This window comes from Muscardinus avellanarius (genome assembly GCF_963383645.1).
Source record: "Muscardinus avellanarius genome assembly, chromosome: 21".
In the NCBI taxonomy this organism is placed as follows: Eukaryota; Metazoa; Chordata; class Mammalia; order Rodentia; family Gliridae; genus Muscardinus; species Muscardinus avellanarius.
In genome coordinates, this window is record NC_137807.1 from 6,289,635 (window position 1) to 6,316,108 (window position 26,474).

Consider the following 26,474-nt stretch of genomic DNA (forward strand, 5'->3'; position numbering starts at 1 on the left):
CTTTTGAAAAAATAAAAAAGGCCAGGCATGGTGACACAAACACGCACTCTACCTCTACCGGTGGATAGCATCCTACCCTAGGATCCTAGCTCAGCCATTTTCCCAGTATCAAGTCCCCATCCTCGGCACATCAGTCACTGCCAGGTGGAAAGAGGAGCATGCAGCCGCCAGCAGGTGCAGATAAGGCACTCAGGTCCAGAGGGCGGCAGAAGCCCGAGGGCAGAGAGAAAATGCAACCTTGCCCCACCGCGGCCCTTTCACTTCCACGCCCCCTTCCAGGCTCGGCGCTCGACAGCAACCTCTCCCATCACTGGATTTCGGTACTTAAGGTCCCACCTCCATCAGACTCCTCTCTCAGCCCCGCCCCAACGCCAGGTCCACCAATCATTAGGTAGCGCCCCTCTGGCCACACCCCTCAGGCCCCGCCCAGCCACCTTCCCCGACCACCCACCCGCTACCGTCCCCACAGGCCTCGCCCCAGGCTCCGCCCACTCCAGCTCCACCACTCACCGGGTCCCTTTCTCGTAGGCTCTGCCTCCAGCCCCGCCCAGCCTCCGGTCCTATCAGCCGCCTCGTCCTGACCCTCGGGCCCCGCCCTCGGCCCCGCCCCGCCGCCAGCCCCGCCACCCACCGGCGCCCTTCCCGCAGGCCCCGCCCCCGGCCCCGCCCCCGCGCAGTGCGGCTGCGCCGGCGTCCCAGCCTCCGAGGCCCGGGCGCCGCGGCTCTTTTGTTTCCCTGCCGGGGCCCCAGTCCCGTCCGCGGTCGGAGCCGAGTCGGGGCCCGGGTCCGAGCCGGCGGCCGAGCCGGAGTCAGCAGCAGCGGGTCGTACTGTCAGCGTGTCAGGGGCGCCGCGGCGGACGCCGGGAGAGCGCGCCGCCCGGCCTGCGGGGCTGGGACCCGGCCCGGGCCTGCCCGATGGGGCGCGCGGCCCCGGCGATGCGCCCGCGCCCGGCCCCGCGCCCCCGGCCCCGCGCCCCCGGCCCGCCCGCGCCCGGCAGCTCTGCCTGAGCCCCTCCCGCCCCGGCCCGCGCCCCCGGCCCGCGCGCGCCATGGAGCCCGGCCGCGGCGGCACCGAGACCGTGGGCAGGTTCGAGTTCTCGCGCAAGGACCTGATCGGGCACGGCGCCTTCGCGGTGGTCTTCAAGGGCCGCCACCGCGAGGTGGGTGAGACTCCAGCAGGGCCGGCAGCCGGGGGCCCTAGCTTCGGAAATCCGCCCTGGACCCCAAGCCCTGGACCCCAGTCCCGGAAATCCCACCCGGGACCCCAGCCTGGGTTTCAGCTTCGGAAGTCTGCCCGCGACCCCAGCCTGTAACTCTAGTTTTCGAAGCTCACCGGGGTCTCCATCCCGGGGCCCTAGTTTCTGAAACCTACTCGAGTCCCCAGCTTGGGGTTCCAGCTTGGGAAATTTACCCGGGGTCCCTGCCCAGGAAACAAGTTCAGAACCCTCTCTGTGGGGCCCCAGCCCTAGAAATTTCGGCTTGGGAGCTCCACTTGGGGTCCGAGGTCCCAACCTAGCCCCCCCCCCCCATGCTGCCTCCGGGATTCCTACTCTGAGCCCTCACAGCCAGCCCTCTTGGCAGTATGTCCCAGCCTAGGGGCAGCCCTTAGGGTGGCCCCTGATCTGAAGGTCCCTTCTTGGTTTTCAGAAGCACGACCTGGAAGTCGCTGTCAAGTGCATTAACAAGAAAAACCTCGCCAAGTCCCAGACACTGCTGGGGAAAGAAATTAATATTCTCAAGGTGAGCTGGTGCCCCGAGAGGGGACGGGGTGGCCCAGCCTTTGCCTGCTCCTGAAAACTTGGGTTTCTCTCCTAGGAACTGAAACACGAGAACATCGTGGCGCTGTACGACTTCCAGGTAAGGCGGGCCTCCAGATGCTATGGGGTGGGGAGGAGGGTCCTGTCACTCTCCGGGGCTGCCCGATGCTGGAGCCCCTGTGGGCAGCGGGTGTGCAGGTGTGAGGGGAAGGAGGGGGTAACTGAAGGTGGGGACGGGGCGCCTTTGGTCTTGCCTTGAAGCCTCAGGGAGGACTCTGGAGACCCTCTCTCCAGCCCAGTCTGGCCTGGCTTCCTCCGGGTGTTGAAGGGCCCCTAACTTGTGTGGCTGGCCGGGCAGGGAGGTGGGGAAGAGTACTGAGCCTGTGCTGCCAGATGGTGTGGGGACCCCTCCTCCCCCGTGGGAACACCCCCCTTCGTGTCTGACCCAGTGCCCCTGAGTCTGGTGTCCCAGGCAGGCCCACCTGTCTGGCTGGCCGGGTGTTTGTTGACATTGCTCCAGTGGCCGGGTATTGGCCAGCGTCTCTCTTGCGTCAGACGCACGAGGAGGAGGGGCCGCAGGAGATTCCTTCTCGCTGGCAGCCGGGGCCGGGCCTGCTGGATTCAGCAGCTAGATGAGGCCACCCCCAGCCCGGCTGACCCAGCAGGAAGGCCGGCTGGCCAGCCAGCTTCCCCAGTGGCCCCCCACCCCTAGGGCCCCCTCCCCGGGGGGGGCTGCAGGGCTTGGGAGCCCTGATTCCCTGCTGGGGGCCAGGACCCAGGGCCCAAGGCTTAGGTTGACCTGACAGAGTGCTGACTAATGGTTTTGAAACCTGTTTACTGGGGCCGCAGGACCAGCCCTGGCTGAGGGAAGTCCCGGGGGTGGCTGTGTTTTGGTGACCTCCTGCCCCGCCCTCCTTGCTGTGGCCTTGGGGGCTGGGACTCCACATGAGGTGACCTGTGGGCAGGGACACCTGGAAAGGCAGGGAGACACTGTGTTCTGGCTCCCCAGGCCGCCCTCTGCCTGCCCTCCTGCCTTCTCTCCCTCCCCCTCCTGGCTGGCCCCTTTTTCTTCCTCCAGGCCCCTCCCCTCCCCTCTCTTTCCTCTCCCCTCTTGTGCCTCCTGAGGGATGCAGGGCTAGGTGGCTGCCTGGCCTGCGCCCCTCCGCCCACCTCCTGTGTCTGAGTGGCTGGGGGTGGGCCCCTCAGCCTGGGGAGATAGTCAGCTGGGTTGGGGGTGACCAGCCCCATACTCCCCCGCCCCCTGCAGGGCTGGCGTCCCGTGAGCCCACTCTGGTCCCGCTCCATCCTAGCTGGGCCGCACACCTGACTGTGGGCTCTTGCCACTTCCTCCAGCGCTGGCAGTGCTGCGGCTTCCCCTGCTCAAAGGAAGTGCTGAGATGCCCAGCCCAGCCTCTCCCCGGGTTCCCAGGCGGGTGGGGGTGGGGCTCTCCTCCCGGGGCCCTCTGCCACTGTCCTCCTGGGGTGCGAAGGCTTGGTCCCTCAGAGCCTAAGGCTTTTGGAGATAAATACCAGGACCAGAAAAAAGTAATTTGATTTTACAAATTTTTGTTTTTGCAGTACTGGGGATTGAACCCAGGGTCTCTGGCATACTAGGCATACACACTGCCACTAAACTACACCCCCAGGCATGATTTGCTTTTATTTATTTCTTCTTGGGGCATACTAGGAATTGAACCCAGGGGCATTCTACCTCTGTGCTACAGAACTATACCCTCAGCCCTATTTTACTTTCTTTTTGCAGTACTGGGGATGAAAACTAAGTGCATTCTACCTTCAAGGTATACCCCAGCCCTATTTTTCTTTCTTTTTCTTTTCAGTACTGGGGATGAAACCCAGGGGCATTCTACCTCCGAGCTACACTACCAGTCCTATTTTTTATTTTTTATTTTAAAACAGGGTCTCACTGAGTTGTAAAGGGCCTCATTAAGTAGCTGAGGCTGGTCGTGAACTGTGATCCTCTGGTCTCAGCCTCCCAAACCTATTTTTTCTTTATTTTGAAACAGGGTCTCTGAGTTGCAAAGGGTCTCACTAAGTAGTAGCTGAGGCTGTCTGTGAACTGTGATCCTCCTTTCTCAGTCTCCCAAATGCTGGGATTATAAGCATTTGCCACCATGCCCAGCTTTTATTTTTTATTTTTTGTGGTACTGGGGGTGGAACCCAGAGGCTTTCTACCTCTGGGCTACACTCCCAGCCATATTTTATATTATATTTGGAAACAGGGTCTCACTAAGTTGCTGAGAGCCTCACTAAGTAGCTGAGGCTGGCTTCGAACTTGTGCGATCCTCCTGTCTCAGCCTCCCAAGCACTGGGATTACAAGCGTGCTCCACCAAGCTCAGTATTTTTTTAAATTTTTAAATTTTTTATTTATTTATATTTTTTGGTGGTACTGAGGGTGAAACCCAGGGGCTTTTCTACCTCCGGGCTATACTCCCAGACCTATTTTTACTTTATTTGGAAACAGGGTCTTACTAATTTGCAGAGGGCTTCACTAAGTAGCTGAGGCTGGCTGTGAACCGGGATCCGCCTGTCTCATTCTCCCAAGGGCTGGGGTTACAAGCATGTGCCACTATGCCTGGCCTTTATTTTTTATTTATTTATTTATTTATTTATTTATTTATTTTTTGATACTGGGGGTGGAACCCAGAGGCTTTCTACTTCAGGCTATACTCCCAGACTTTTTTTTTTTGTATTTTATTTGGAAACAGTGTCTCACTAAGTTTCTGAGAGCCTCACTAAGTAGTTGAGGCTGGCTTTGAACCTGTACGATTCTCCTGTCTCAGCCTCCCAAGCGCGGGCATTACAAGCATGCATCACCAAGCCAGGCTTTATTTTTTATTTTGAAACAGTCTTGCTAAGTTGCTGAAGCTGGCTGCAAAGTTGTGATCCTCCTGTCTCAGCCTCCCAAGTACTGGGATTACAAGGATACACCACCATGCCCGCTTATTTATCTATTTTTAGGTACAGGATTGAAACTAAGGGCATTCTTCCTCCAAGCCACACCCCTAGGCCTTTGGATGGAGCCCAGGGGTATTTTACCTGCAAGCCACACCCCCAGCCCTATTTTTTATTCTTTATTTCGAAGCAGGGCCTCACTGAGTTGCAGAGGCCTCGCTAAGTAGCTGAGGCTGTCTGTGAACCGCGATCCTCTGGTCTCAGCCTCCCGAATCTTATTTAGTCTTTATTTCGAAGCAGGGCCTCACTGAGTTGCAGAGGGCCTCACTAAGCAGCTGAGGCTGGCCGTGAACCTGTCTTAACTACATAGTGTTTCCTCCTGTCTCAGCCTCCCGAATGCTGGGATTACAAGCGTGTGCACCAGACCTGGCTTATTTTATTTTTTATTTTTATTTTTTTATTTTAATTTTTGCGGATCTGGGAATGGAACCCAGGGGCATTCTACCTCTGAGCTATACCCCCTGCCCGACTTTTTATTCTTTATTTTGAAACCGGGTCTCACTGAGTTGCGGAGGGCCTCACTAAGTAGCCAAGGCTGTCCGCGAACCCCAATCCTCCTGTCTCAGCCTCCTGAATCCTGGGATTACAAGCGTGCGCCACCATGCCCGGCTTATTTTTTATTTTGGTGGTACTGGGGTTCCTGGAAACCCTTCTACCTCTGGGCTACACTCCCAGACATACACACACACACACACACACACACACACACACACACACACATATGAAACAGGCTCTCTTAAGCACGCTGGCTTCGAACCTGCACAATCCTCCTGTCTCCGCCTCCCTAGCGCAGGGATTACAAGCATGCGCGGTCTTATTTTTTATTTTTTTATTTTATTTTATTTTTATTGTGGGTTTGGGGATGGAACCCGGGGGCATTTGACCTCCGAGCCACACCCTCTGCCCTATTTTTTATTCTTTATTTTGAAACAGGGTCTCACTGAGTTGCGGAGGGCCTCACTAAGTAGCTGAGGCTGTCCGCGAACCGCGATCCTCCGGTCTCAGCCCCCTGAATGCTGGGATTACAAGCACAAGTGGATTACAAACAAAGTGCGCCACCGCGCCCGGCTTGTTTTTTATTTTGAAACAGTTTCTTGCTAAGTTGCTGAGACTGGCCTTGAAACTGTGATCCTCTTGTCTCAGCCTCCCAGGTCCTGTGATTATGGGCATGTACCACAACACCCAGCTTGATTTGCTTTTAAAAACAGGTGATATGCTTGGTGTAGTGGGACATTCCTGTAATACCAGCTATTTAGGAGACAGGTAGGAGAAGGGCAAGTTTTAGGCCAGGCTGGGCAACTTAGCTGGACCCTGCCTCAGGGGATGTTGCTCAGGAAGTCCCCAAAGAAGGGCATGTCGTCATAGGTTATTGTCCATGCCTGTCTGGGTACATTCCCACTGTCTTTTTCCCCCCAACCCCTGTGGTACAAGGAGTTGAACCCAGGGGCATTCTACCTCTGAACTACACCCCTAGCCCTATTTTATTTCAAAATAGTGTCTCACTAAGTTACTTCGAACCTGTGATGGTCCTGTCTGTGCCCCCACGCCCAGCTTCTCCTCTCCTTTGCGCACCCACCCAGCGATGTATGCCCCTCCCCCATGCCACGCCTGCTGTCCTCTGCTGTGGGTGTTTCTGACTGCGTGTGTCTTGGGTCAGCGAGAAGTCTTTTGATTCCTTCACACAACTGCTTTGGTCCACAGCGAGCAGGGAGCAGGCTGCACCCGACCCGGTCCCTCGGGTCCGCGAGCTGGGGCGCAGGCGTGGGCCGCTGTCACGGTTGTGGCTGTGGTCTCTGTGGCTGTCTGGTGCCCATGGCCTGTTGTCTGCGATTGATTTTGCCAGCCTCCCTCTGAGGGACGCAGTCTGTTCTGGGATTCTGGTGCGTCAGGACGTCCTCGCAACTGTCCTTGGAATTCTGCCGCGTGCGCATGGACCGGGTTCCTAGAAGTAGGCTCCCTGGCTGGAGGCTTGCAGGTTTTCAGTTGGTAACTGGTGGCAGTTGCCCTCCGGTCCTCGCCAGCATCAGCGTGCGGCTTTTGGTCCGGCCACGTAGGCATGGGCACGGTGCCTCCAGTGGCTGTTTTGTGTGTCAGGAGCGAGGTTCAGTGTCTCGTGTGCCTGGGGACTGGGAATGCCTGCGGTGCTGGCAGGTGTTTCCAGCAGCCTTGGGACCCTTTCCCCCAGGCCGGATGGGGTCGTGGTTATGGCCTGTGGAGGAGTCGGCCTTCCTGGCTGTGCCATCCCTACCTGTGTGGCCTTGGTCAGTAGTAGCTCTTGGTGCGTTTTTTTTCCCCATAAATAAGGAGGGTTATTTATGGCTCTGATGGCAGTTTGAGTTTATGGCATGTTAAGTGCTTAGCACTGTGCCTGCTCAGTAGTGAGCGCTGTACAGAAGTCACTGTTCTTGACCTGGAAGAGCGCTTTACACGGAGGAAGGCCCTGTGTGATAGATTGCAAACAGTCCTCCCAGGTTCTTTTTTAAATTTTTTTATACAACTAGGGTTTAAACCCAGGGCCTCATACATGCAAGGCACGCCCTCAAATACCGAGCTGCATCCAGCTCCCCATGCCATTTCTTGTCCATTAAAATTATTATTATTATTATTATTATTACTATTTTTGCGGGTCTGGGGATAGAACCCAGGGGCATTTGACCTCCAAGCTACACCCTTTACCCTATTTTTTATTCTTTATTTTGAAACAGGGTCTCACTGAGTAGCTGAGGCTGGCTGAGAACCGCGATCCTCCAGTCTCAGCCTCCCAAATGCTGGGATTACAAGCGTGTGCCACCATACCCGTCTTTATTTATTTTGTGGTGCTGGAGATTGAACCCATGAGCATTCTACCTTCGAGCTACACCCCTAGCCCTGGTTTTGTTTGTTTTTTTTTTTTTTTTTGGCACTGGGAATGGAACCTAGGGGCATTTGACCACTGACCTACACCCCCTGCCCTATTTTTTATTCTTTATTTTGAAACAAGGTCTCACTAAGTTGTGGAGGGCCTAAGTAGCTGAGGCTGTCCGCAAACCGCAATCCTCCTGTCTCAGCCTCCCAAATGTTGGGATTACAAGCTTGTGCACCACGCCCAGCTCCCCAGCCCTACTTTTTATTTTTATTTTTATTTTTATTTTTTGCGGGTCTGGAGGTGGAACCCAAGGGCATTTGTCCTCTGAGCTACACCCCCTGCCCTATTTTTTTGATTCTTTATTTTGAAACAGGGTCTCACTGAGTTGCTGAGGGCCTCACTAAGTAGCTGAAGCTGTCCACAAACCGTGATCCTCCGGTCTCAGCCTCCTGAATGCTGGGATTACAAGTGTGCGCCACCATGCCTGGCTTCTATTTTTTTTTTTGGGTGGTACTGGGGGTGGGATCCAGAAGCTTTCTACCTTTCTACTTCCGGGCTATACTCCCAGACCTTTTTAAATTTTATTTGGAAACAGGGTCTCACTAAGTTGCTGAGAGCCTCACTAAGCAGCTGAGGCTGGCTTCGAACCTGTGCGATCCTCTTGTCTTAGCCTCCCAAGTGCGGGGATTATAAGCGTGCGCCACCACGCCCAGCTCTGGCTTTTATTTTTTATTCTTTATTTTGAAACAGGGTCTCACTAAGTTGCAGAGGCCTCACTAAGGAGCTGAGGCTGGCCTTGAACCGCGATCCTTTGGTCTCGGCCTCTCGAGTGCTGGGATTACAAGCGTGCGGCATTGAGGTTATTTTATTGTTATGTTGGTGCTGGTTTTGTCTTTGCAGTGCTGGCATCTCTGCTCCTAATGCTGGCCAGTCTCCTTGCATACAGCTGTTGGAGCACCAGGTCTCCCTGCTGAGGCAGCGGGGTGGCCCTTCCCGGTGTGGTGTGGTGGGCTGCTCCTGACTGACTGGCGCCCATGGAGAGCGGGTGCTGCTGGAATCAGGGCACAGAATCTGCGCTTAGCACTGCACCCCATAGGAGGGCGACCCTGGAGGCCAGCACGCCGTCCGGCCGGTTCCCTCCTGCCAGACACCTCGCCAGGTTGCCCAGCTGTGCCTCACCTGGGCCCCACACACAGACCCAGCTCCCTGTGCATCTGGCAGCTGAGGCCCAAGTCGGGAGTGCCTTCTGCAACCGTGCGCTGGGCCTGTGGGGCTTGGCGGAGACCCTTCCTGGGCAGCAGGCAGGGCCTTCCAGGCTGCCATCTATGTGAGGTGTACAGGCAGGTGGTGACGACCCTGGAAGCTGGCACCAGCATGGCTGTGGCAAAGCAGCTCTGCAAATTGCTTGCAAAACTCTGTGTTTTCTGTTGCTGTGAGTGTGTGTGTCTGTGTGTGTGTCTATCTTTGTGTGTGTGGTACTGGATATTTAACCCAGGGGCATTCTACCTCTTAGCTCCTTTCCCAGCCCCATTTTTTTTATTTATTTATTTATTTATTTATTTATTTATTTATTTATTTTTGCGGTACCTGGGATGGAACCCAGGGGCAGTCTACCTCCAAGCTACACCCCCAACCCTATTTTTTATCCTTTATTTTGAGATGAGGTCTCACTAGATTGTGGAGGCCTCGCGTGGTGGTGAGCAGAATTCAGTGTTGTGGCCTGGCAGTTCCCTTGCTTTTCTGGAGGGTCCTGCCTGCCCCAGCTAAGGCTTTGCAGTAGGGCCGGGACCCAGCCTCCCGAGGTCCTTGGTTAGTAAACAGTGCTAGTCTTGGAACCTCCCCAAGCTGCAGAGGCCAGACCTGGGCAGGGAGTGATGGGCAGCCGCAGGAGGCACCCCGGGCTGGGACGGGGGTGGACTTCCTCCTCAGGGTGGGGCCAGCCTCCCTTCCCTTTTGGGTGCTGTCCAGAAAAGCCCGGCCCCTGGGAGGCCGCATGGCTGTGTCCGGGCCCTGGCTGTGGCTTCCTTGCCTTCTGGAACCCAGAAGGCTGGCTCTGGAGGAGTTAAGTAGGTCAGCCTTGCCTGCCCGCCCACCAGCCCAGCCCAGGATCACCAGACCAGAGCCAGGCGGCCAGGGTGGGGAGCTGGGATCTTATTAAGCAAAGCACCTTAGGCCTGGGGCCGCGCAGCCTCCTACGTGCCCAGGCGCCCGTGCGGCTGCTGGGAGCTTGCCCCTGAGCCAGCGTGCCACCCGTGGAGGGCAGCGGGCCAGGGCCCAAGGGCGTTGATCCATGGCCCTCAAAGGCTTTGCCTTGCTGCCTGGAGCTCTTGTGTGTGCGGGTGGTGTCACCACGCTTTAGACAGCCTGTCAGTGTAGTCAGGGCCCCTGTTGGAGGCCTGCTCTGCCCCAGGGCCACCGTGACTGGGCCGGCCCAGTGCCCCATTCCTCCCTTTACACAGGATGGATCCTGCCTGCCAGGCTGGGGTGAGGACACAGTCAGCCTGTGCGCTTGAGAGTGTGACGTGTTCCCAAACCTGCCCCAAGATAGGGGCCGGCAGCTCCCACCTGCCACCACGGCCTGGGGGCTACGTGTTGGGCAGCACTCTTGGCCTCTGGGTGTCCAAGGCTGGCTGGGTGCCGAGCCTGCCTGGTTTCTGCTCCCCAGGGGAGCTTGTGAAAACCAAATTTAGCTGCACAGAGGCTGGGGGTGGAACCCGATGCCTGTCTGGGTTCTGGGTGGGCATGGGCTGGTGGGCAGGTCAGCTGTGGCCACCGAGGCTGCTTTCTAGCTTTAGCCCTCCTCTGGGTCCCCAAGAACCATTTTCCTTGGGGGACTTGAGGATAGGCCTGGGGGTGCCGCCTCTCTGAAAAGCTCCCCACACCTAGGAGCTGGAGGCCCTGCCCGCTTTGTGGTTGGGCCCGAGGCAGCGTGGGGTGCCTGGGCGGGCGCTGCAGCCCCAGACAGCTCCTGGTTTGGCACTAGCAGAGTTGGGATGGGCACAGGAGCCAGCTTGCCTGGGCGTGCCCCAACTTCTGGGCCTGTGCTGCTCATCTGAAGGGGCCTGTGAGCAGCCCAGTCTAGGATTGGCGCCAGCCTCCCAGGATCCCCCCGAGCAGAGTGAACAGGTTAGGCCTGGCTGGGGGGCACGGCCTTGGTGCAGGGAGGCGGTGGGGTCCCCAGTTGGGCCTCCTCCCTGCCCCAAAGCCTCGCTTGTCTCCAGCCCAGAGAGGCTGAGGAGGAAGGTTGACCGAGGCTGCGCAGCCAGTGCGAGTCCTGGGGACAGCCCCCAAGGGCCCAAGAACAGTGGATAGCCTGGCAGAGTTTAGTGAGGAGGCTGGAGGGTCTCCAGAAGGGCAGGCCAGGGTGCCCGGTGACCCTGGGGTGAGACCAGGGCCCGGGAGGTATGGAGTGGGGGCGCGCTAACCCTGGGGCAGGGAGCAGGCACAGGGCCTTGGCGTAAAGGGGCTGTGGGTCTGGGGTGCCTGGGTGGGAGGAGTGGCTGCTGGGGTAAAGGCTGCCTCCACCGGTGCCCAGGCCACGGCCCCATCGCTCCTGTTCTCCTGGCTCCCCAGGTCAGCTGGGGAGTGGGCCACTGAGGACTGGGCTGCTCTGGTGGGGTGTGACGCTCCTGGGCAGGCTTCCTGAGGGGGCAGGGACGGGGTGGGTTCCCTGCCCCTGAAGCTATTTCTGGGTCCTTATCTCTGCTCCTCCTGCCCTGATACCCCTTGCCCGCCCCGTATCCTGGCCCCTGACCACCTCTGTCCTGATGTCTGTCTGTCTGAGCCCTGCTCCCACAGCCTAGGTTGAGGGCGGCGTTATCTCTCCTCCCCAGCTGTCTGGGAGGCATGGGTGGAGGGGCTAGGCCAGGGTTCCCGCTCCTGCCTGGGCGGGGCAGGCGAGGTCAGCCTGGGACTCTGGCCAAGGCAGGTGGACCTAGGCCTGCTTTGTGAGTCTGGGTACCCGAGCAGTGCTGCCTGGACACACTGCCCTCCGGCTCGTGGCACTTGAGGCTTCGCCCTAGCTTCCTGGGAGTGGTTTGATGTAGCCCAGGCCTTTGAGTGCCACGTGGCCGAGCAGGGGTCCTTGCTCCTGCCAGGTTGGGGGCAGGGCACACGTCTGAGGACTTGGGGTGACCTGGTGAGCCTGTGCCCAGTCCCCACGGGCCTCTGAGTTGCTCCTGCAGCTCCCCACTCAGCTTTGGGGCTCATGAGTGTATCCTTAGTCCCCCACATTTTGCTAGGGGGTTGGAGTTGCCGGGGAGCAGGCTGTGGGTTCTCCCTCAGCCCTGGGACCTGGGCCTTTGTGTATCTGGCCACAGGAAACAGGAAGGAGGGGTGTGGTGTCCAAGGCTTCCCCTGCAGTCCCCAGGCTGCCCCAGACCTGTCCCTGTGCTCATCCGCCCCTCTGTCTGGCTCGCAGACAGAGAGACTCGCAGGGTGGGAGTGTGCGACCAGGCGCTGCAGGAGCAAGTGGTAGACCGTGGCTGCTGATGGCCAGGACTTGTCCTCGGTCGGGTGAGCCAGCCTGGCTGAACAGCAAGCCGGCTGGCCCTGCCGCTGGGTGTGGTGGGAGGAGGCCCGGGTTGCTCCTGGAGAGCTGGGGCTGGGGCCATAGCAGCCTCGCCCCACCAGGTGGCTTCACCAGGTGGGGTCAGCAGCCCCACAGCCCCCACCCGCCTCTGTCCTTGTTTCTGAGCCCGAGGGTCAGAGAGCCTGAAGGCCAGCCCACACCTAAGGCTCAGCCCTTCCCGCCACCTGGCCCCCTTGGCCAGGACTCACTTCCCAGGGTGCTGGTGGGCATCCGGTCTGGGAGCTCTTACCCTACCAAGCCTGCCCAGTGGCTGTCCTACCACTCCAGCCCATGTTGCGCATGGCATGAAACATGATGGACACTACCTCTGGGGCCCAGCTGGCCAGGCCCGTCTCCCTGCCACCGTCTGCCTGGGCCCTGGCCCAGCAGGCTGCACCGGCTGGCCGAGCCTGCCCTTCCAGGAGCCCTGAGGACCAATGGGCATGGAGGGCGGCTGTGGTCTGCAGCACCAGGCTCCTCGAATGGACAGCACTTCTGCTGCTCACCGCTTCTCTCTCTCACAGGAAATGGCCAACTCCGTCTACCTGGTCATGGAGGTGAGTCCCTGGCACTGTGGGTGGATTGGTGCCTGGTGCTGGCAGCCCCGGAGGGGGCCGCGCGGGCTGGGCTGGGGCCGCTGTGCCCTGACGGCTTGGCGCTGGTCTTTGCAGTACTGCAACGGCGGGGACCTGGCTGACTACCTGCACAGTGAGTGGACGCGCGGCTGCCGGCCAGGGCCAGCATGGGCTCCCACTGCTGGTGACTCAGCCCTTCTCCCCGGTGCTCGGCCTGGGATGCTGCCTGTCACCCGTCCCTTGTACGACTGTCTACCAGTGCCTCCTGCAGGCTGGGAGACTGCGGTGCCTGGACAGGCAGAGCGCTCTGCTTCTGCAGAAGGGACGTTCTGTTGGGAGGGAGGGCGGCCCTGAGCAGGACTGAGGCGGGCTGGGGCCTGCAGTGGTGAGCGGCCTGCAGGTAAGAAGGTGCCTGTGCCTTAGACTGCCTCTTGGCAGGGTGGGCAGCTTCCCCCTGTGCTGCAGGGGAAAGGGTGCAGGGAGGGTTGTTGGGGGCAGAGGCTGGGGAAAGTATGCCCCACAGAGCCCGGCTGCGCGGGAATGGCGGAAGCCCCAGAGCTGGTGCCAGGAGCACGAAGTGGGGGGGGTGCCAGGTGGTGGCAGGGTCCTGAGTATCCAGGGTGCTCACGGGCTGTGATGTCAAGTGGGGTGTCCTGCAGCCCTTCCACAGGGTGCTTGGTGGACAGGAGGTGGGGAGGTGGTCAGAGATGGTTCCAGAGCTCTGCCCAGCACCTGGGAGGAGGAGCCAACCTCATGGTCTGTTGGGTCTGCTGTGATGGGGCACCTCAGGCCGGGAGGGATGGCCCCTGGTGCGGAGGCCCCCACTCGCCTGGGTGTGGCCCCTTTCCCTAGACCTTGCAGGGCAGGGTAGGACAGGTGGGCTCCCTTGGGCCTCCGATCACTGCCTAGCCCCCCTTCTTGCTCTCCTCAGGCGGGAGGATCAATTGTGCATGCAGCATGCTGACCCCTCTGCTCCAGGCTCTTCCCACGCGGGGGTCCAGGCTCCTCCCCAGGCGGGGACATGCCTTCTAGGCTGTGAGTGGTGCCCCGGCACAGTGGGAGCCAGTAGCTGCGTGGCCAGCTGGCCCACGTGCCTGCACCGTGCTCTCTACCCAGTGTTTGCTCTCGTCCCCGTGGCCGCCACGCTGCCTGCTGGGCCATGACCTTCACATTGGGCGGTTCCTGGCCAGCTCTCAGCCCCACAGGTGTAGGACTGGCCTCAGGCCAGCCTCGGGCGCCACTGGCCTGGGGCAGGGAAGTGTGAGTGCCAGGTGTCCTGCAGGGCAATCACTAACAGCGAGGGCCGGGCCCCCACCTGTGTGCCTCTCGTGCGTGGAGCGCCAGTGTGGGTTCTGTGGCCAGGCTGGGCGAGCCTGGTGCTGCACACGGGAAGGAGGGTCTGGGTCTGCGCTCTCACAGGGTGTGAACCTCGCCCCTTCTGGAGGCCCCTCCTGGGGTGTATCAGTGTGTCTGCAGGGTAGGTAGGTGCGCCTGGGGTCTCTGCCCACCTGGCCTAGGTGATGGTCCTCATGGTCTCCTTAGGTGGTGTCTTGGGCTTCAGTGACCTGCTCTCCAGGGAGGTTGTTACCCTGAACCTCCGGTGACCCAGCTGGGGCTGCAGGAGCTACCCTGCACACGACCTCCCTGCCGAGCCAAGCCCACTGTAGGGCGGACCCCTGGTGCAGAGGGATCAGGGCCTGCCTGCAGGTCACCCCCAGTCGTTCACCTTCTAGGGGGCCACGGTGGGCCAGAGCCCTGGCTCATCTAGAGCTGGTGGTAACATCTAGTGCTTGCCTTGAGGAGGTACAGAAAAGCATAGGCGGATACTTACAAATGGGAAAGTGATTTGGGCACAGTGGCACAGGCCTTTGATCCAGTGAGCTTGGGAGGCAGAGGCAGGAGGGTTGCAGGTTGAAGGCCAGCCTGGGCAACTCAGCGGGACCCTGTTTCAAAATTAAAAAGGGGGGGCTAGGGATATAGCTTACTGGCAGAACGCTCCTTGGGTTTAATCACCAGTACCAGAAAAATGCAAATAAAAATAAGAATAAACCCAGAGGGTTGGGCACGATGGCATATGCTTGTAATCTCAGTACTTGGGAGGCAGAGACAGGAGAATTGCAGTTTATGGACAGCCTCAGCTACTTAGTGAGGCCTTGCTTTAAAATAAAGAATAAGCCGGGGGCCAGGCATGTTGGTGCCTGCTTGTAATCCCAGCATTTGTGAGGCTGAGACAGGAGGATCACTGTTCACGGCCAGACTCAGCCTCTTCGGCCCTTTGCAACTCAGTGAGACCCTGTTTCAAAAAAAGGGAATAAAAAACAGGGCTGGGGGTATAGCTTGGACGGAAAATACCCTGGATTCAATCCCCGGTACCACAAAAAAAAAAAAAAATAGGACTGGGGCGTGGCTTGGAGGTAGAATGCCCCTGGGTTCCATCCCCAGTACCACAAATAAATAAGTAAGTAAACAAACAAACCCAGAGGGAGGAGCAGGGTGTTCTCAGGAGTATGGAAAGCTGTTGGTGTTGGGGCCACATGGAGGCGCACCCTTAAGCGGCCCACAGAGGCTTCAGTCGAGCACAGGAGGGGCCGGCCCCCTCCCTGGCTCCCAAGAGTGGCTGCTGTGGGATGGCTGGCTGCTGCCAGCCGGGCCGGCCCTGTGCGCCCTGGGGTATCGGGGAGCGGGGACTGGTGCCTCCCTGAGCCCGCGTCTCCTTGCAGCCATGCGGACCCTGAGCGAAGACACCATCAGACTCTTCCTGCAGCAGATCGCGGGCGCCATGCGGCTGCTGCACAGCAAGGGCATCATCCACCGCGACCTGAAGCCCCAGAACATACTGCTCTCGAACCCCGGGGGGCGCCGCGCCAGCCCCAACCACATCCGCGTCAAGATCGGTGAGGAGCCGGGCCGAGGCCAGGCAGGCTGCTCAGCGAGGCCCGTCCACAGTGCAGGGCTGGGGGTGCTTGGAGGTAGCGCGCCCCTGGGTTCAGTCCCGGGTGCCCCGGGTAAGAAGGGCACAGAGGGGCTGCCGAGCTGGCCGGGCCCATAGCCTCCGCTGCCGCACCGCTGAGCACCTGACGTGTCCCCTGCAGCTGACTTCGGGTTCGCCCGGTACCTCCAGAGCAACACCATGGCGGCCACGCTCTGCGGCTCTCCCATGTACATGGTGCGTGGCCCCGCCTGCTGCTTCCCCCAGCCCTTCCCCCTGCCGCGGACCCACGGGGTGCCGGCTGCTATGGTCACTGCTCTGACAGGCCCCGGAAGTCATCATGTCCCAGCATTACGACGGGAAGGCGGATCTGTGGAGCATCGGCACCATCGTGTACCAGTGCCTGACGGGGAAGGCCCCTTTCCAGGTGGGGAGGGAGGTGCATGGCCGCCTGGGGCCGGCCGGGGCCATTGGTGCCAGCGTGGGCTGGGGGCTGCAGTGGGAGGCTGTCCCCACGGCACACCAAAGCTTAGTTGCTAGTTTCTTTAGTAGTGGTCTGATACCCACTCCCTGCTCTGCCACCCAGCCCCCGCCATGTGGACATCTCCTGCCCAGGGCTAAGATGGGCCTCTGGGCAGGCAGCCGAACGCCACCTCACCCCGTGGTAGTGAGGAGTGCGTGCATGGGCACGAGTGGGCTTCCTTCCTCCCGGCCTCCCTTCCCATGAAGTAGTGTTGTGACTCCCAATCTCGGGTGTCTCCCTATCTGGAAGACAGGGCCGCACCGTGGTGGCTCTCCAGAGGACCCAGGGCTGTGTGTAACCAGGCGCGGTAGGCCAGCCGCCTTCCCGCCCTGAGCTTGCCGGCCATCGAGACTGGTCCCGGCTACTGGGGTCGGAGTCGGTGGTCGCTGAGGGCACACCCTGAGGGCAGGGGCCCCTGAGACGCACGTGGCCCAGCCAGCGCCCTGGGCTGCCCTGGGGGGCCGGCCTGCCAGGATGCAGGGAAGGAGGTGCGGCATGTGGTCACAGGCCCGGGCCCCGGTGGTCCTGGCTGAGGCTGTGGTGTGGGACAGGCAAGGCTGCACAGGAGGCTCATGCTGTCGTCCCACCAGGCCAGCAGCCCCCAGGACCTGCGCTCCTTCTACGAGAGGAACAAGACCTTGGTGCCTGCGTAAGTGCCCCGCCCCCGCCCCCGCCTGCTGCCTGGGTCGGTCCCCCAGGGCCCGCCAGCCCCAAGGCCCCTTGCCTTGATCTCTCCCCAGCATCCCTCGGGAGACCTCAGCGCCCCTGCGCCAGCTGCTCCTGGCCCTGCTGCAGCGCAACCACAAGGACCGCATGGACTTCGGTGAGCCTGGCCGCTCGCTCACACCGGGAGCCCTACACATTGCTCACTGGGTCGGGCCTGGCTAGCTTCTCCCCTGCGCCCCAGGCCCTGTGGACACTGGCCCCCTGCAGCCCTGCTTCAGCAGCAGGTGCTCCTCTGCTGCCCTCGGCAGCCAGCCTGCTTCTGGGCACCCAGGCTCCTGCCGGCCACGGTGGCGCCCAGGTGGGGGCAGCGCGAGCGGGTCCCCAGCCACTGGACTCCTTCCCCAGCAGCAGGGCGGGGGGAACCCTGTCGATGGCGGGTGTGCTGGCCTGGGCTGCGCTGGGGCTCCCGGCTTGGGGCCTGCCAGGCGGGGTCGGGCATCCCTGAGGCACTGCCCTTTCTCTGGCAGATGAGTTTTTCCATCACCCCTTCCTGGATGGCAGTGCCTCTATCAAGAAGTGTGAGTTCTCTGAGGGCCTGTGGTGCTGCCCTGGGTTGGGTTGGGTGTCTTGGGGGCCTGGGGAGGGTGGGGCACCTGGACCTGCTCAGCCTGAACCCCAAGGCTATGGGGGCCCGTGCACAGTTCTGCAGACCTGAGGCTGTGGTGCTGGTGCGGTGGGCGCTGCTGACCCCAGCCGTGTGGGCCAGGGCTGAGTCGGGGAGTGGGCGGGGCCGGCCCTGGGGTGCAGAGCACTGCAGGCTGACCATGCCCTTCCCTCAGCCCCGCCTGTGCCGGTGCCCTCGTACCCGAGCTCGGGGTCCGGCAGCAGCTCCAGCAGCAGCTCCACCTCCCACCTCGCCTCCCCGCCGGTAAGTTGCCAGCTCCGGCCCCCCGGCTGCGCACAGCTGCCTTGGGAGTGTTTTCTGTACAAGTCACGGGCAACACAGAACGAACTCCATTTGGAAATAGGCGGATACTTTCAGCACGTCAGCTGTCCGGTCCTCAGAGTCTGACCATGGCTGTACTGTGCGGTGGCTGCCTGATTGTGGGCTGAGTCCTGGGGCCCTCCCCTGCTCAGCGCGTGGACCCCGTGAGGTCACGGGGTTGGGAGTGGCCAGCCAGGTCTGCGGCTTGTGCCCATGTTGGGGTCCGACTGCGTTACGTGTCAGCCCGGGGGTCTAGGGCAGGGAGGGGCTGGGGCTGGGTTCTGGCCAGGTGACGACGGCCTGGGGCTGCTCGTTGTGTGAGGCGCTCCTCGGCAGAGCCTCCTGCATGGCACCCACATTCTGCGGGTCTTGGGGTTGGACTCTGCGTTGCGTGAGCCAAACACTTATTGGCATAGTGCCCACTGGGAGCAGACGCACCAGGCTGCCTTCCCCGGGGGCCTGGTTTGCTTTGTGGTAGAAATGGAGACAAGATGTGTGCTGCGGCGGCAGCGGCGGTATGAGGGCTTCCTGGGAGCCCAGGCAGTTCCGTGGGGCAGCGCCGGGGAGGCTGCGGCCCAGTGGGGAAGGAGCAAGGGGCGTGGGGACAGGAGAGGAAAGGGAGCGCCTGGGCCGGGGTGTGGCTGCTCCCGGCGTCTGGGCTCACTGGCCCTCTGTCCTCCAGTCTCTGGGGGAGATGCCGCAGATGCAGAAGACGCTGACCTCGCCTGCGGATGCTGCAGGTTTTCTGCACGGCTCCCGGGACTCGGGCGGCAGCAGCAAGGACTCCTGCGACACAGACGACTTCGTCATGGTCCCGGCCCAGCTTCCAGGTCAGGCTGTGTGGCTGGCAGACAGCCCTGTGGTGCTTGTGGTGGGTGGAGACAGTGCCTGTGTGTGTGCTCCATCCCCCTTCTCCACTCTGGGCAGTCAGATGGGCTTTAGGAATGGAGACAGTGCCTGTGTGTGTGCTCCATCCCCCTTCTCCACTCTGGGCAGTCAGATGGGCTTTAGGAACGCTTGCTGGCCAGGCTGACTGGTAAAGGGTGCCCAGACTCCAGGAGAATGCTGGGGTGGTCAGTGGGCAGTCAGATAGGCTTTAGGAGCGCCCAGTACCAGCCTAGCTGCTGGCTAGGCTGACTCTGCTAAAGGGCACCTGGACTCCAGGAGTCCCGGGGTGGTCAGGGCATATCTGTCCGCTGAAGGGCACCCAGAGTTCAGAAGGGTGCTGAGGTGGCCAGTGGGCAGTCAGGTCTGAGACCTACACCTAGCTCCCCCAATTGGTCATGCCCCTCACCTCATCTGGGTTCTTCTTTGGCCACCCGGTCCCCAACCTAGCGTAGCTCTCACCACCCGACGCCACGGACAGTTAGTTGTCTGTGCCTATTGGAAGCAGCTCGGCTGACTGCTTGGGACTTGCTTAACAAAGGTGCTCAGGCCTGGGCTGCTGGCCGGGCCCTCAGCTCCTCTGGGGCCAGAGCTTCACATTCTGGGTGGGCGAGGCCTGGTGTCTCCCAGGAGTGAGCAGACTCGTGTGCACCCCTGGTGTTCCTAGTCGGCTTAGCTTCTGCAGAGGGCGGGTGCCTCAAACCCATCTAAGCCTCAGGCCAGGCCTCGCTGGGGCCAGGGCTGAGCAGCTTCTTGGCCGGGGCCTGGCTGTCCTCAGGTGGGTTTTGAGTGGGTCAGACCTTAGCCTTCTCATACTTACGCCTTGCAAGCTGGCAGAGGTCGGGAGGAGGCCAGGTCCTGCGTAAGGACAGATGGAGGTGGTGCAGTGCGTAGCCTCCAGGAGCCGACCCCACGCTCCTTCTCCCAGCCTGGCCCACACTGCCAGGCTCTGGTCCAGAGCCCGTGGGGAGCCGAGCCAGGAGCTGTGTGGCTCCAGGAGGGCGCCCTGCTTAGGTGCATTCCGTCTCCCACAGGTGATATGGCGGCTGAGGTCACCAGCGCCAAGCCTCCGCCAGACAGCCTGCTGTGCAGCGGGTGAGTTCTGCCCTCTGTGTGGTGAGCCCAGGCTGCAGGCTGGCCAGTGTTCTGCCTGGGGGAGCCCAGTCAGGGAGGACCAAGGCTGCTGGGCCCCACAGGCCAGGTGGGGGCAAGGCCCTGTGCCACGTTGGCCTGAGTGCCTGCCTGTCTTCTGCCTGCCAGGAGTTCGCTGGTCGCCTCTGCCGGGCTGGAGAGCCACGGCCGGACCCCGTCTCCCTCCCCGACCTGCAGCAGCTCGCCCAGCCCCTCCGGGTAAGCAGGGTGGCTGGGCTTCCTGTGTGTCGAGACCCAGCTGGACCCAGCCCCACGTGGAGGGTCCTGTGGGAGACTGTGGGCCAAGGGATAGGCGGGTAGGGAGCCCCCAAGCACTCTCCCTGTCCTCTTGCCAGCGCCTCGCTCTGGCTGGGTTCAGACCTGGCCAGGGGCCTAGGCGGCCTCCCCGTGTCCAGTCCTGACCTCGTGCTGAGCAGTCTCAGTGCGCTGAGTGCAACCTCTCTTCCCCCACAGCCGGGCTGGCCCGTTCTCCAGCAGCAGGTATGGCGCCTCGGTCCCCATCCCTGTGCCCACTCAGGTACACAACTACCAGCGCATTGAGCAGAACCTGCACTCGCCCACCCAGCACCAGACACCCCGGTGAGTGTGCCCCACCCAGCCCCGTCCCGCCCGCTGCGGGCAGCTCAACCTGGCTGCTCTGTTCTCCCTGGGCCTGCTGGGAATCCAGAGTGCTGGGTATCAGTAAGGTACCCAGTCAGTTTTGCAAATGTCAGGAGTTAAATGGTGGAGAGGAGGGTGCTTTTCTGCAGTCACAGAAGGCAGGCAGCCTAAGCAAGGGTTGTGCCTGCAGGGACTGCCTTGGCAGGCCTGCCCAAGGAATCAGGCCCTGCAGAAGGTGGACTGGGCCCCAGCGCACACCCAGCGGACCACCCCGCATCTGGGCAGCGTGGCAAGGGAGGGCGGGATGCCTTGCGGTCCCTGTGGGGCCTGCTACTCACCTTTGTCCGTCCCATGGGCCGCAGGTCTGCCGCCATCCGTAGGTCGGGCAGCACCAGCCCCCTGGGCTTCACCCGGGCCAGCCCGTCGCCCCCGTCCCACGCTGATGGAGCCGCCCTGGCCAGGAAGTTCTCCCTGGGCGGGGGCCGGCCCTACACACCGTCTCCACAAGGTGAGCCTGTGGGCTGGGGGTGGCTCCTGGGCTGTGGAGAGCCTGCTCTCTGTCTTGGTCTGACCCTTTCCTTCCTCCAAGTGGGAACCATTCCTGAGCGGCCCTGCTGGAGCAGGGCATCCTCCCCACAAGGAGCAGAGATGCGGGCTGGCCGGTCCCCGCGCGCAGGTAGGAGCGTCTGCGCCTGGACCTGTGGGTTGGGTGGGTGGTGGGGTGGGGTCCAGGGCCTCCCTCATTCAGGGCCCCTCTTGCTGTCGTGGCTGTGCCTCACAGGTGAGAGGGTAGGAGCTGCCTCGGGTCCTGAGGGCCGCCTGCTGGCTCACAACCCTTCCACTGCAGCTGTGTGGCCTGGGCAGGTGTTTTAGCCTCTCTGTGCCATTTTTCCGGGTGCAGAGTAGAATTAGGGCACCACTCTTGCGAGTGGTAGAGGACGTAGGAATCAGTGGAGCCGGGGTCCACAGAGCCGTTGTCCGGTGGCTGCTGGGCCTGGTGCCATGGCTGTGTTCTGTCATCTCCTGCACTTCTGACTGAGGGACTGGAGGTGCTGAGAAAGCCATTCCTCTGTCCCCAGGTGCTTCTGTGCCTGAGCACTCCCCCCGCAGCACTGGGCTGGGCTGCCGTCTGCACAGTGCCCCCAACCTGTCTGACCTGCACGTTGTCCGACCCAAACTGCCCAAGCCCCCCACGGACCCGCTGGGCATGGCCTTCAGCCCCCCACAGGCCAGCCCTCCTGGGCCTCAGCCTTGCCGACCCCTGCGGGGCTCACCCAAGCTGCCCGACTTTCTGCAGCGGAACCCCCTACCTCCCATCCTGGGCTCCCCCACCAAGGTAAGCCAGCCCTGCCTCTGGGACACTGAGGAGTCTGGGGCAGGAGCTGGGTCGCAGTGGCCGGTCCTGGACCGCTGGGTCCGTGCCCCTGTGCACCCTGGGCCTGGTCTCCTGCTCAGGTGTTCTCAGCACTGTGCTCTGCCCTAGGCCGTGTCCTCCTTCGACTTCCCCAAGGCTCCCAGCTCCCAGAACCTGCTGACCCTCCTGGCGCGGCAGGGCGTGGTGGTGACGCCCCCTCGGAACCGCACCCTGCCCGACCTCTCGGAGATGGGGCCCTTCCAGGGGCAGCAGCTGGGCTCTGGCCTGCGGCCCTCTGAGGACACCAGGGGCCCCTTTGGCCGGTGAGTGGGGTGGAGGGTGCAGGCTTGGTCTCCTGCTTCCGCCTGACTCCGTGTCTAGTGCCCAGGAAGCCGGGCCTGCTCTGGTGCCCTATGGCCACCCACTCTGCTCCCGGCCTCCGAGTGCCCATCTGTGAGGCGGGGTAGCATCATATGTCTCTTGGAGTGGACTGAGGGCTACTATTGCTGCTCCTGCTTGCCCCGAGCCAATACTCGGCCAAGTGGCTGTGCTGGCTGGGTGTGCAGGTGGCCTGGCAGGTGGGCCATGTCAACTGGGCAAGCTGGGCGGACTGGCAGGTGGGCTGGGTGTGCTGGGTGGCCTGGCAGGTGGGCCGTGCCAACTGGGCGTGCTGGGAGGACTGGCAGGTGGGCTGGGTGTGCTGGGTGCCCTGGCAGGTGGGCCGTGCCAGTTGGGCATGCGGGGTGGCCCATTGTTGGAGCACATGCCCACCTCCTCGCTCCTGTCTGCCTGCAGCTCTTTCAGCACCAGCCGCCTCACTGACCTGCTGCTTAAGGCCGCGTTTGGACCTCAGGCCTCAGACTCGGGCAGCACGGACAGTCTGCAGGAGAAGCCCATGGAGATTGGTGTGTAAGGAGCCTCCAGTGGGGGGATCTGGTCACCACAGGGCAAGCCCTGAGCCTTCCTTGTCTTCTAGCACCCTCTGCTGGCTTTGGAGGGAACCTGCATGCAGGAGCCCGTGCTGGGGGTGCCAGCAGCCCGTCCCCTGTGGTCTTCACTGTGGGCTCTCCTCCTAGCGGGACGACGCCACCCCAGGGCCCCCGCACCAGGATGTTCTCAGGTGAGAGCTAGGTGGGGCTGGGGTAGCACCCTAGGGCTGGAGGTCCTAAGCTCTGGGCTTGACTCTGGCCCCCGGTCCAGGGATGGGCAGAGGGGATCTGGCTCAGTACCCACCTCCAAGGTAGCTTTGGCCACTGATAAGGACAAGGTTCATGGTGCTCCCAGAATGCACCTTGGGCAGGCTGGAGCAAGGGTGCAGACTGCGTGTCCTGCTGCCTGGGAAGGCCATCTGGGTGGGCTGGGACTCTGGGTCTCCACACAGGCATGAGTTCCACAGTAGAGGTGGTGGCCCTCCTGCCCTCTGCCCCCCATGCGGTCCCACGGCGGAACAGCAGGCTGCCCTTCCCTGTGTCTGCATGGCCTCAGCCACCCACGTGGGCAGATCTAGACTCAGGTGTTGGGGAGACTGCAGGCCCTGGGTGCGGGCCCCCGTGTCGCCCTTGCTGCGGCTGGGTGCAGTGGAGTTCGAGCCCAGCCCCTATGGCCCTGGGTGGAGCCCTGGGGGCCGGGGACCGCCGGCCTCACCAGCTGACTCCCGCAGTGGGTTCCTCGAGCTCCTTGGGCTCGGCTGGTTCCTGCTCTGCCCGCCACCTGGTGCCCGGGGCCTGTGGTGAGGCCGCCCCCGAGCTGCCCGCTGCTGGCCACTGCTGCAGCTTCGCTGACCCCCTGACCGCCAACCTGGAGGGGGCTGTGACCTTTGAGGCCCCCGACCTCCCTGAGGAGACCCTCATGGAGGTGAGTGGCGGGTGGCCGGGTGAGGAGAGGGTCCCCTCTGGGGGGCTCTGCGGGGCCGGGCCTGCAGCTTCTCCTGCCCCCCCTCCCCAGCAAGAGCACACGGAGATCCTGCACAGCCTGCGCTTCACGCTGGTGTTTGCCCAGCACGTCCTGGAGATCGCCGCCCTCAAGGGCAGCGCCGTCCAGGGGCCCGGGGGCCCCGAGCACCAGCTTCAGGAGAGCGTGGTGGCCGACCAGATCAGCCTGCTCAGCCGCGAGTGGGGGTAGGTGCTGCCCAGCCCGGGGCCACGCTTGGGCTGGCCCTGCCCCACCCGCCACTGACCCCTGCTGCCCCGCAGCTTCGCAGAGCAGCTGGTGCTCTACCTGAAGGTGGCCGAGCTGCTGTCCTCGGGCCTGCAGACTGCCATTGACCAGATCCGGGCCGGCAAACTCTGCTTGTCGTCCACTGTGAAGCAGGGTGAGGGCGTGGCCACTGCTGGGAGGGGACCAAGGACTGGAGCAGGGAGGGTGCCCGGGCTGGGCAGGAGCAGCCAGCACGCGGCTCCAGGGGCCCCGTGTGCAGGACGCAGCACTGGGTCCCAGCCGCCCTGCACACGGTGCGCGCCCACTGTGCCCTGAGGGCTGGGGAGGCATGTTCCAGCCAGAGGGGACCCTCTGTGCAGGCCCTCCACCCCTGCCAGCCTCAGCCGGTGGGCTGCTTCCCACCCACCTAGACTCCCCCACCAAGAGTGCAGACCCGCCCCTGGGAGTGGTGTCCCCTGCCCCGTGCCTGCGTGGTCCGCGGCCTGTCCCTGGGCCGGCCTGAGCTGTCCTCGGCCCACAGTGGTGCGCAAGCTGAACGAGCTGTACAAGGCCAGCGTGGTGTCCTGCCAGAGCCTGAGCCTGCGGCTGCAGCGCTTCTTCCTGGACAAGCAGCGGCTACTGGACGGCGTCCACGGCGTCACGGCCGAGAGGCTCATCCTCAGCCACGCGGTGCACATGGTACGGGCTCTGGCCACTCCTCGGCTACATGGCACCCTGGCCACGCCCCTCCCGGGCTGTCCTCGCTACAGTGAGACCTGGCTGCCTGGCGCTGGTGCTGGCCGCCGGTGCCCCTTGCTTGTTCTCGGGGCAGCCTCTCTCTGAGATGATTCACACGTGTTATGGAGCCCCAGCCCGCGAGAGCACACGGGTGGGCCCCCGCCCTCCGCCCTTCTCTCCCCTCGGGCAGGTGTGGCCGCCAGCTGCCAGGTGGCATTGCTGCTGATGGCCGTGTCAGGAGCACGAGTGGGCGCGTGGGTCTTACTCCAGCCGTTTCCCCCTGACCACCCTGGCAAGCGCACAGTAGGCGGCCACGCTATTACCCAGCTCGCCCGGCTCTGTGCCGCCTTTGCAGCTATGGCTCCCACTGCCCGGGCCACGTGAGCCCAGCCCTGCTCAAGCCCAGGGACGGTAGTCTGGTGCCTGCCCCGCGCAGGTGTGCTGGGCCTGCAGCGCTGCGACTCGCCCGCAGGTGCAGTCGGCCGCCCTGGATGAGATGTTCCAGCACCGGGAGGGCTGCGTGCCACGCTACCACAAGGCCCTGCTGCTGCTGGAGGGGCTGCAGCACATGCTCACGGACCAGGCAGACGTTGAAAACATTGCCAAGTGTGAGTGCCCCCCACCCCGGGGTGGAGATGGCCAGGAGGGGCCTGCCCACCCACCTGCCTCTGCTTTCCCCTTCCCCGCAGGCAAGCTGTGTATCGAGAGGAGGCTCTCGGCCCTGCTCACCGGCATCTGTGCCTGACGGCTGCTTGGCTGCTGTGCCCAAGGGGCTGGCCCTCTGCGCACCCGTGGGTGGGGTCCGCGTGCTGGCTGGTGTTGGGACAGCCTGCAGCGCTGGCACTCGTGTACGGTGCTGAGCTGCTGTGGGGACTTGAGGAGCCAGGGTCTGAACCCCACCGGGGTGTCTCCTGTCTCCTCGGCTGCCTGTTCCTCCGGACAGACGTGCAGCACCTGGCTCTGCATGGGCAGGGATGCCCAGACCTGTGCTCTGGCTGCCTCTGCCAGGCGCAAGTGCTGGAGGTGGCAGATGGGCATCGGGGCACCTGCCACCCTCGAGGCCCGGGCGGCCTGAGACAGCGTTACTGACTAAGCCAAAGCGAGCTCCTCCCGCTGCACTGCCCAGTCGCTCACCCAGGACAGGACAGGACTTTCCCTCGAGGCCTCCAGGCCGCCCGCCCAGCTTGAGAGTCACCCAGCACTTTACAAAGGCCAGAGAACCGCGGCCCACGGCGCGGGCCGCTGGGAACCCATCTCTTGCTCACCAGGGTGTTGTGCATACGCATACACTGTGCACACCGAGGTGGTGTGCGTGCACAACCAAGGCATTGTACATACGCGCATATGTGTGTGCATATGAGCGGCCCGGAGTGTGCACGCGCGCACCGGCTGTCCTGGGAGGACCGGCCGCTCCCTCCAGGAGAGGTGCAGCCCCCTCAGATGCTCTTGGGGACGGCCTCAGGCGCCGAGCTGTCTAAACCCACACAGATGTCGTCATACTTTGCTATTTACTCCTACACGTGTCTTATTTTTCTGCAGCTCATTTTTCCTTTAATGAAAACTTTTAGGCTTTCAGGAAGCTGTTTTGGAAGAGCGGGCTGGGCATCACTGCGGAGGTGGAAGGCCCAGCAGTACGCGGCCAAAGTGGCCCTGAGCTGTTCCCCACCATGCTGCCTGGGGCTGCAGGATGCCGGGTGCCCCAGGCAGGGTAACATATGCAAGCCCTCCCTGGCACGCTTTACCCACTGGATGGACGTCAGGGGGCCTCGCCCCGGGTGGCCATTG

At 62.2% G+C, this 26,474-nt stretch overlaps 1 protein-coding gene across 1 annotated transcript; it reads left to right on the plus strand.

The window, feature by feature from the left end:
- Window positions 1-1,049: 1,049 nt before the first annotated feature.
- ULK1 (unc-51 like autophagy activating kinase 1) lies at window positions 1,050-25,434 on the plus strand (the record flags this gene model as incomplete). The annotated part of the gene is made up of 28 exons (XM_080717751.1): window positions 1,050-1,160; window positions 1,648-1,740; window positions 1,816-1,857; window positions 12,671-12,703; window positions 12,818-12,854; window positions 15,442-15,615; window positions 15,814-15,887; window positions 15,976-16,077; window positions 16,764-16,822; window positions 16,914-16,996; window positions 17,367-17,417; window positions 17,679-17,767; window positions 18,507-18,654; window positions 19,744-19,804; window positions 19,970-20,059; window positions 20,315-20,440; window positions 20,824-20,969; window positions 21,051-21,137; window positions 21,541-21,797; window positions 21,945-22,138; window positions 22,611-22,720; window positions 22,792-22,935; window positions 23,476-23,669; window positions 23,760-23,932; window positions 24,008-24,126; window positions 24,493-24,650; window positions 25,162-25,297; window positions 25,379-25,434. The coding sequence occupies 28 exons, from the start codon at window positions 1,050-1,052 to the stop codon at window positions 25,432-25,434; spliced, it is 3,147 nt and encodes a 1,048-aa protein (XP_080573877.1).
- Between the last annotated feature and the right edge of the window lie 1,040 nt (window positions 25,435-26,474).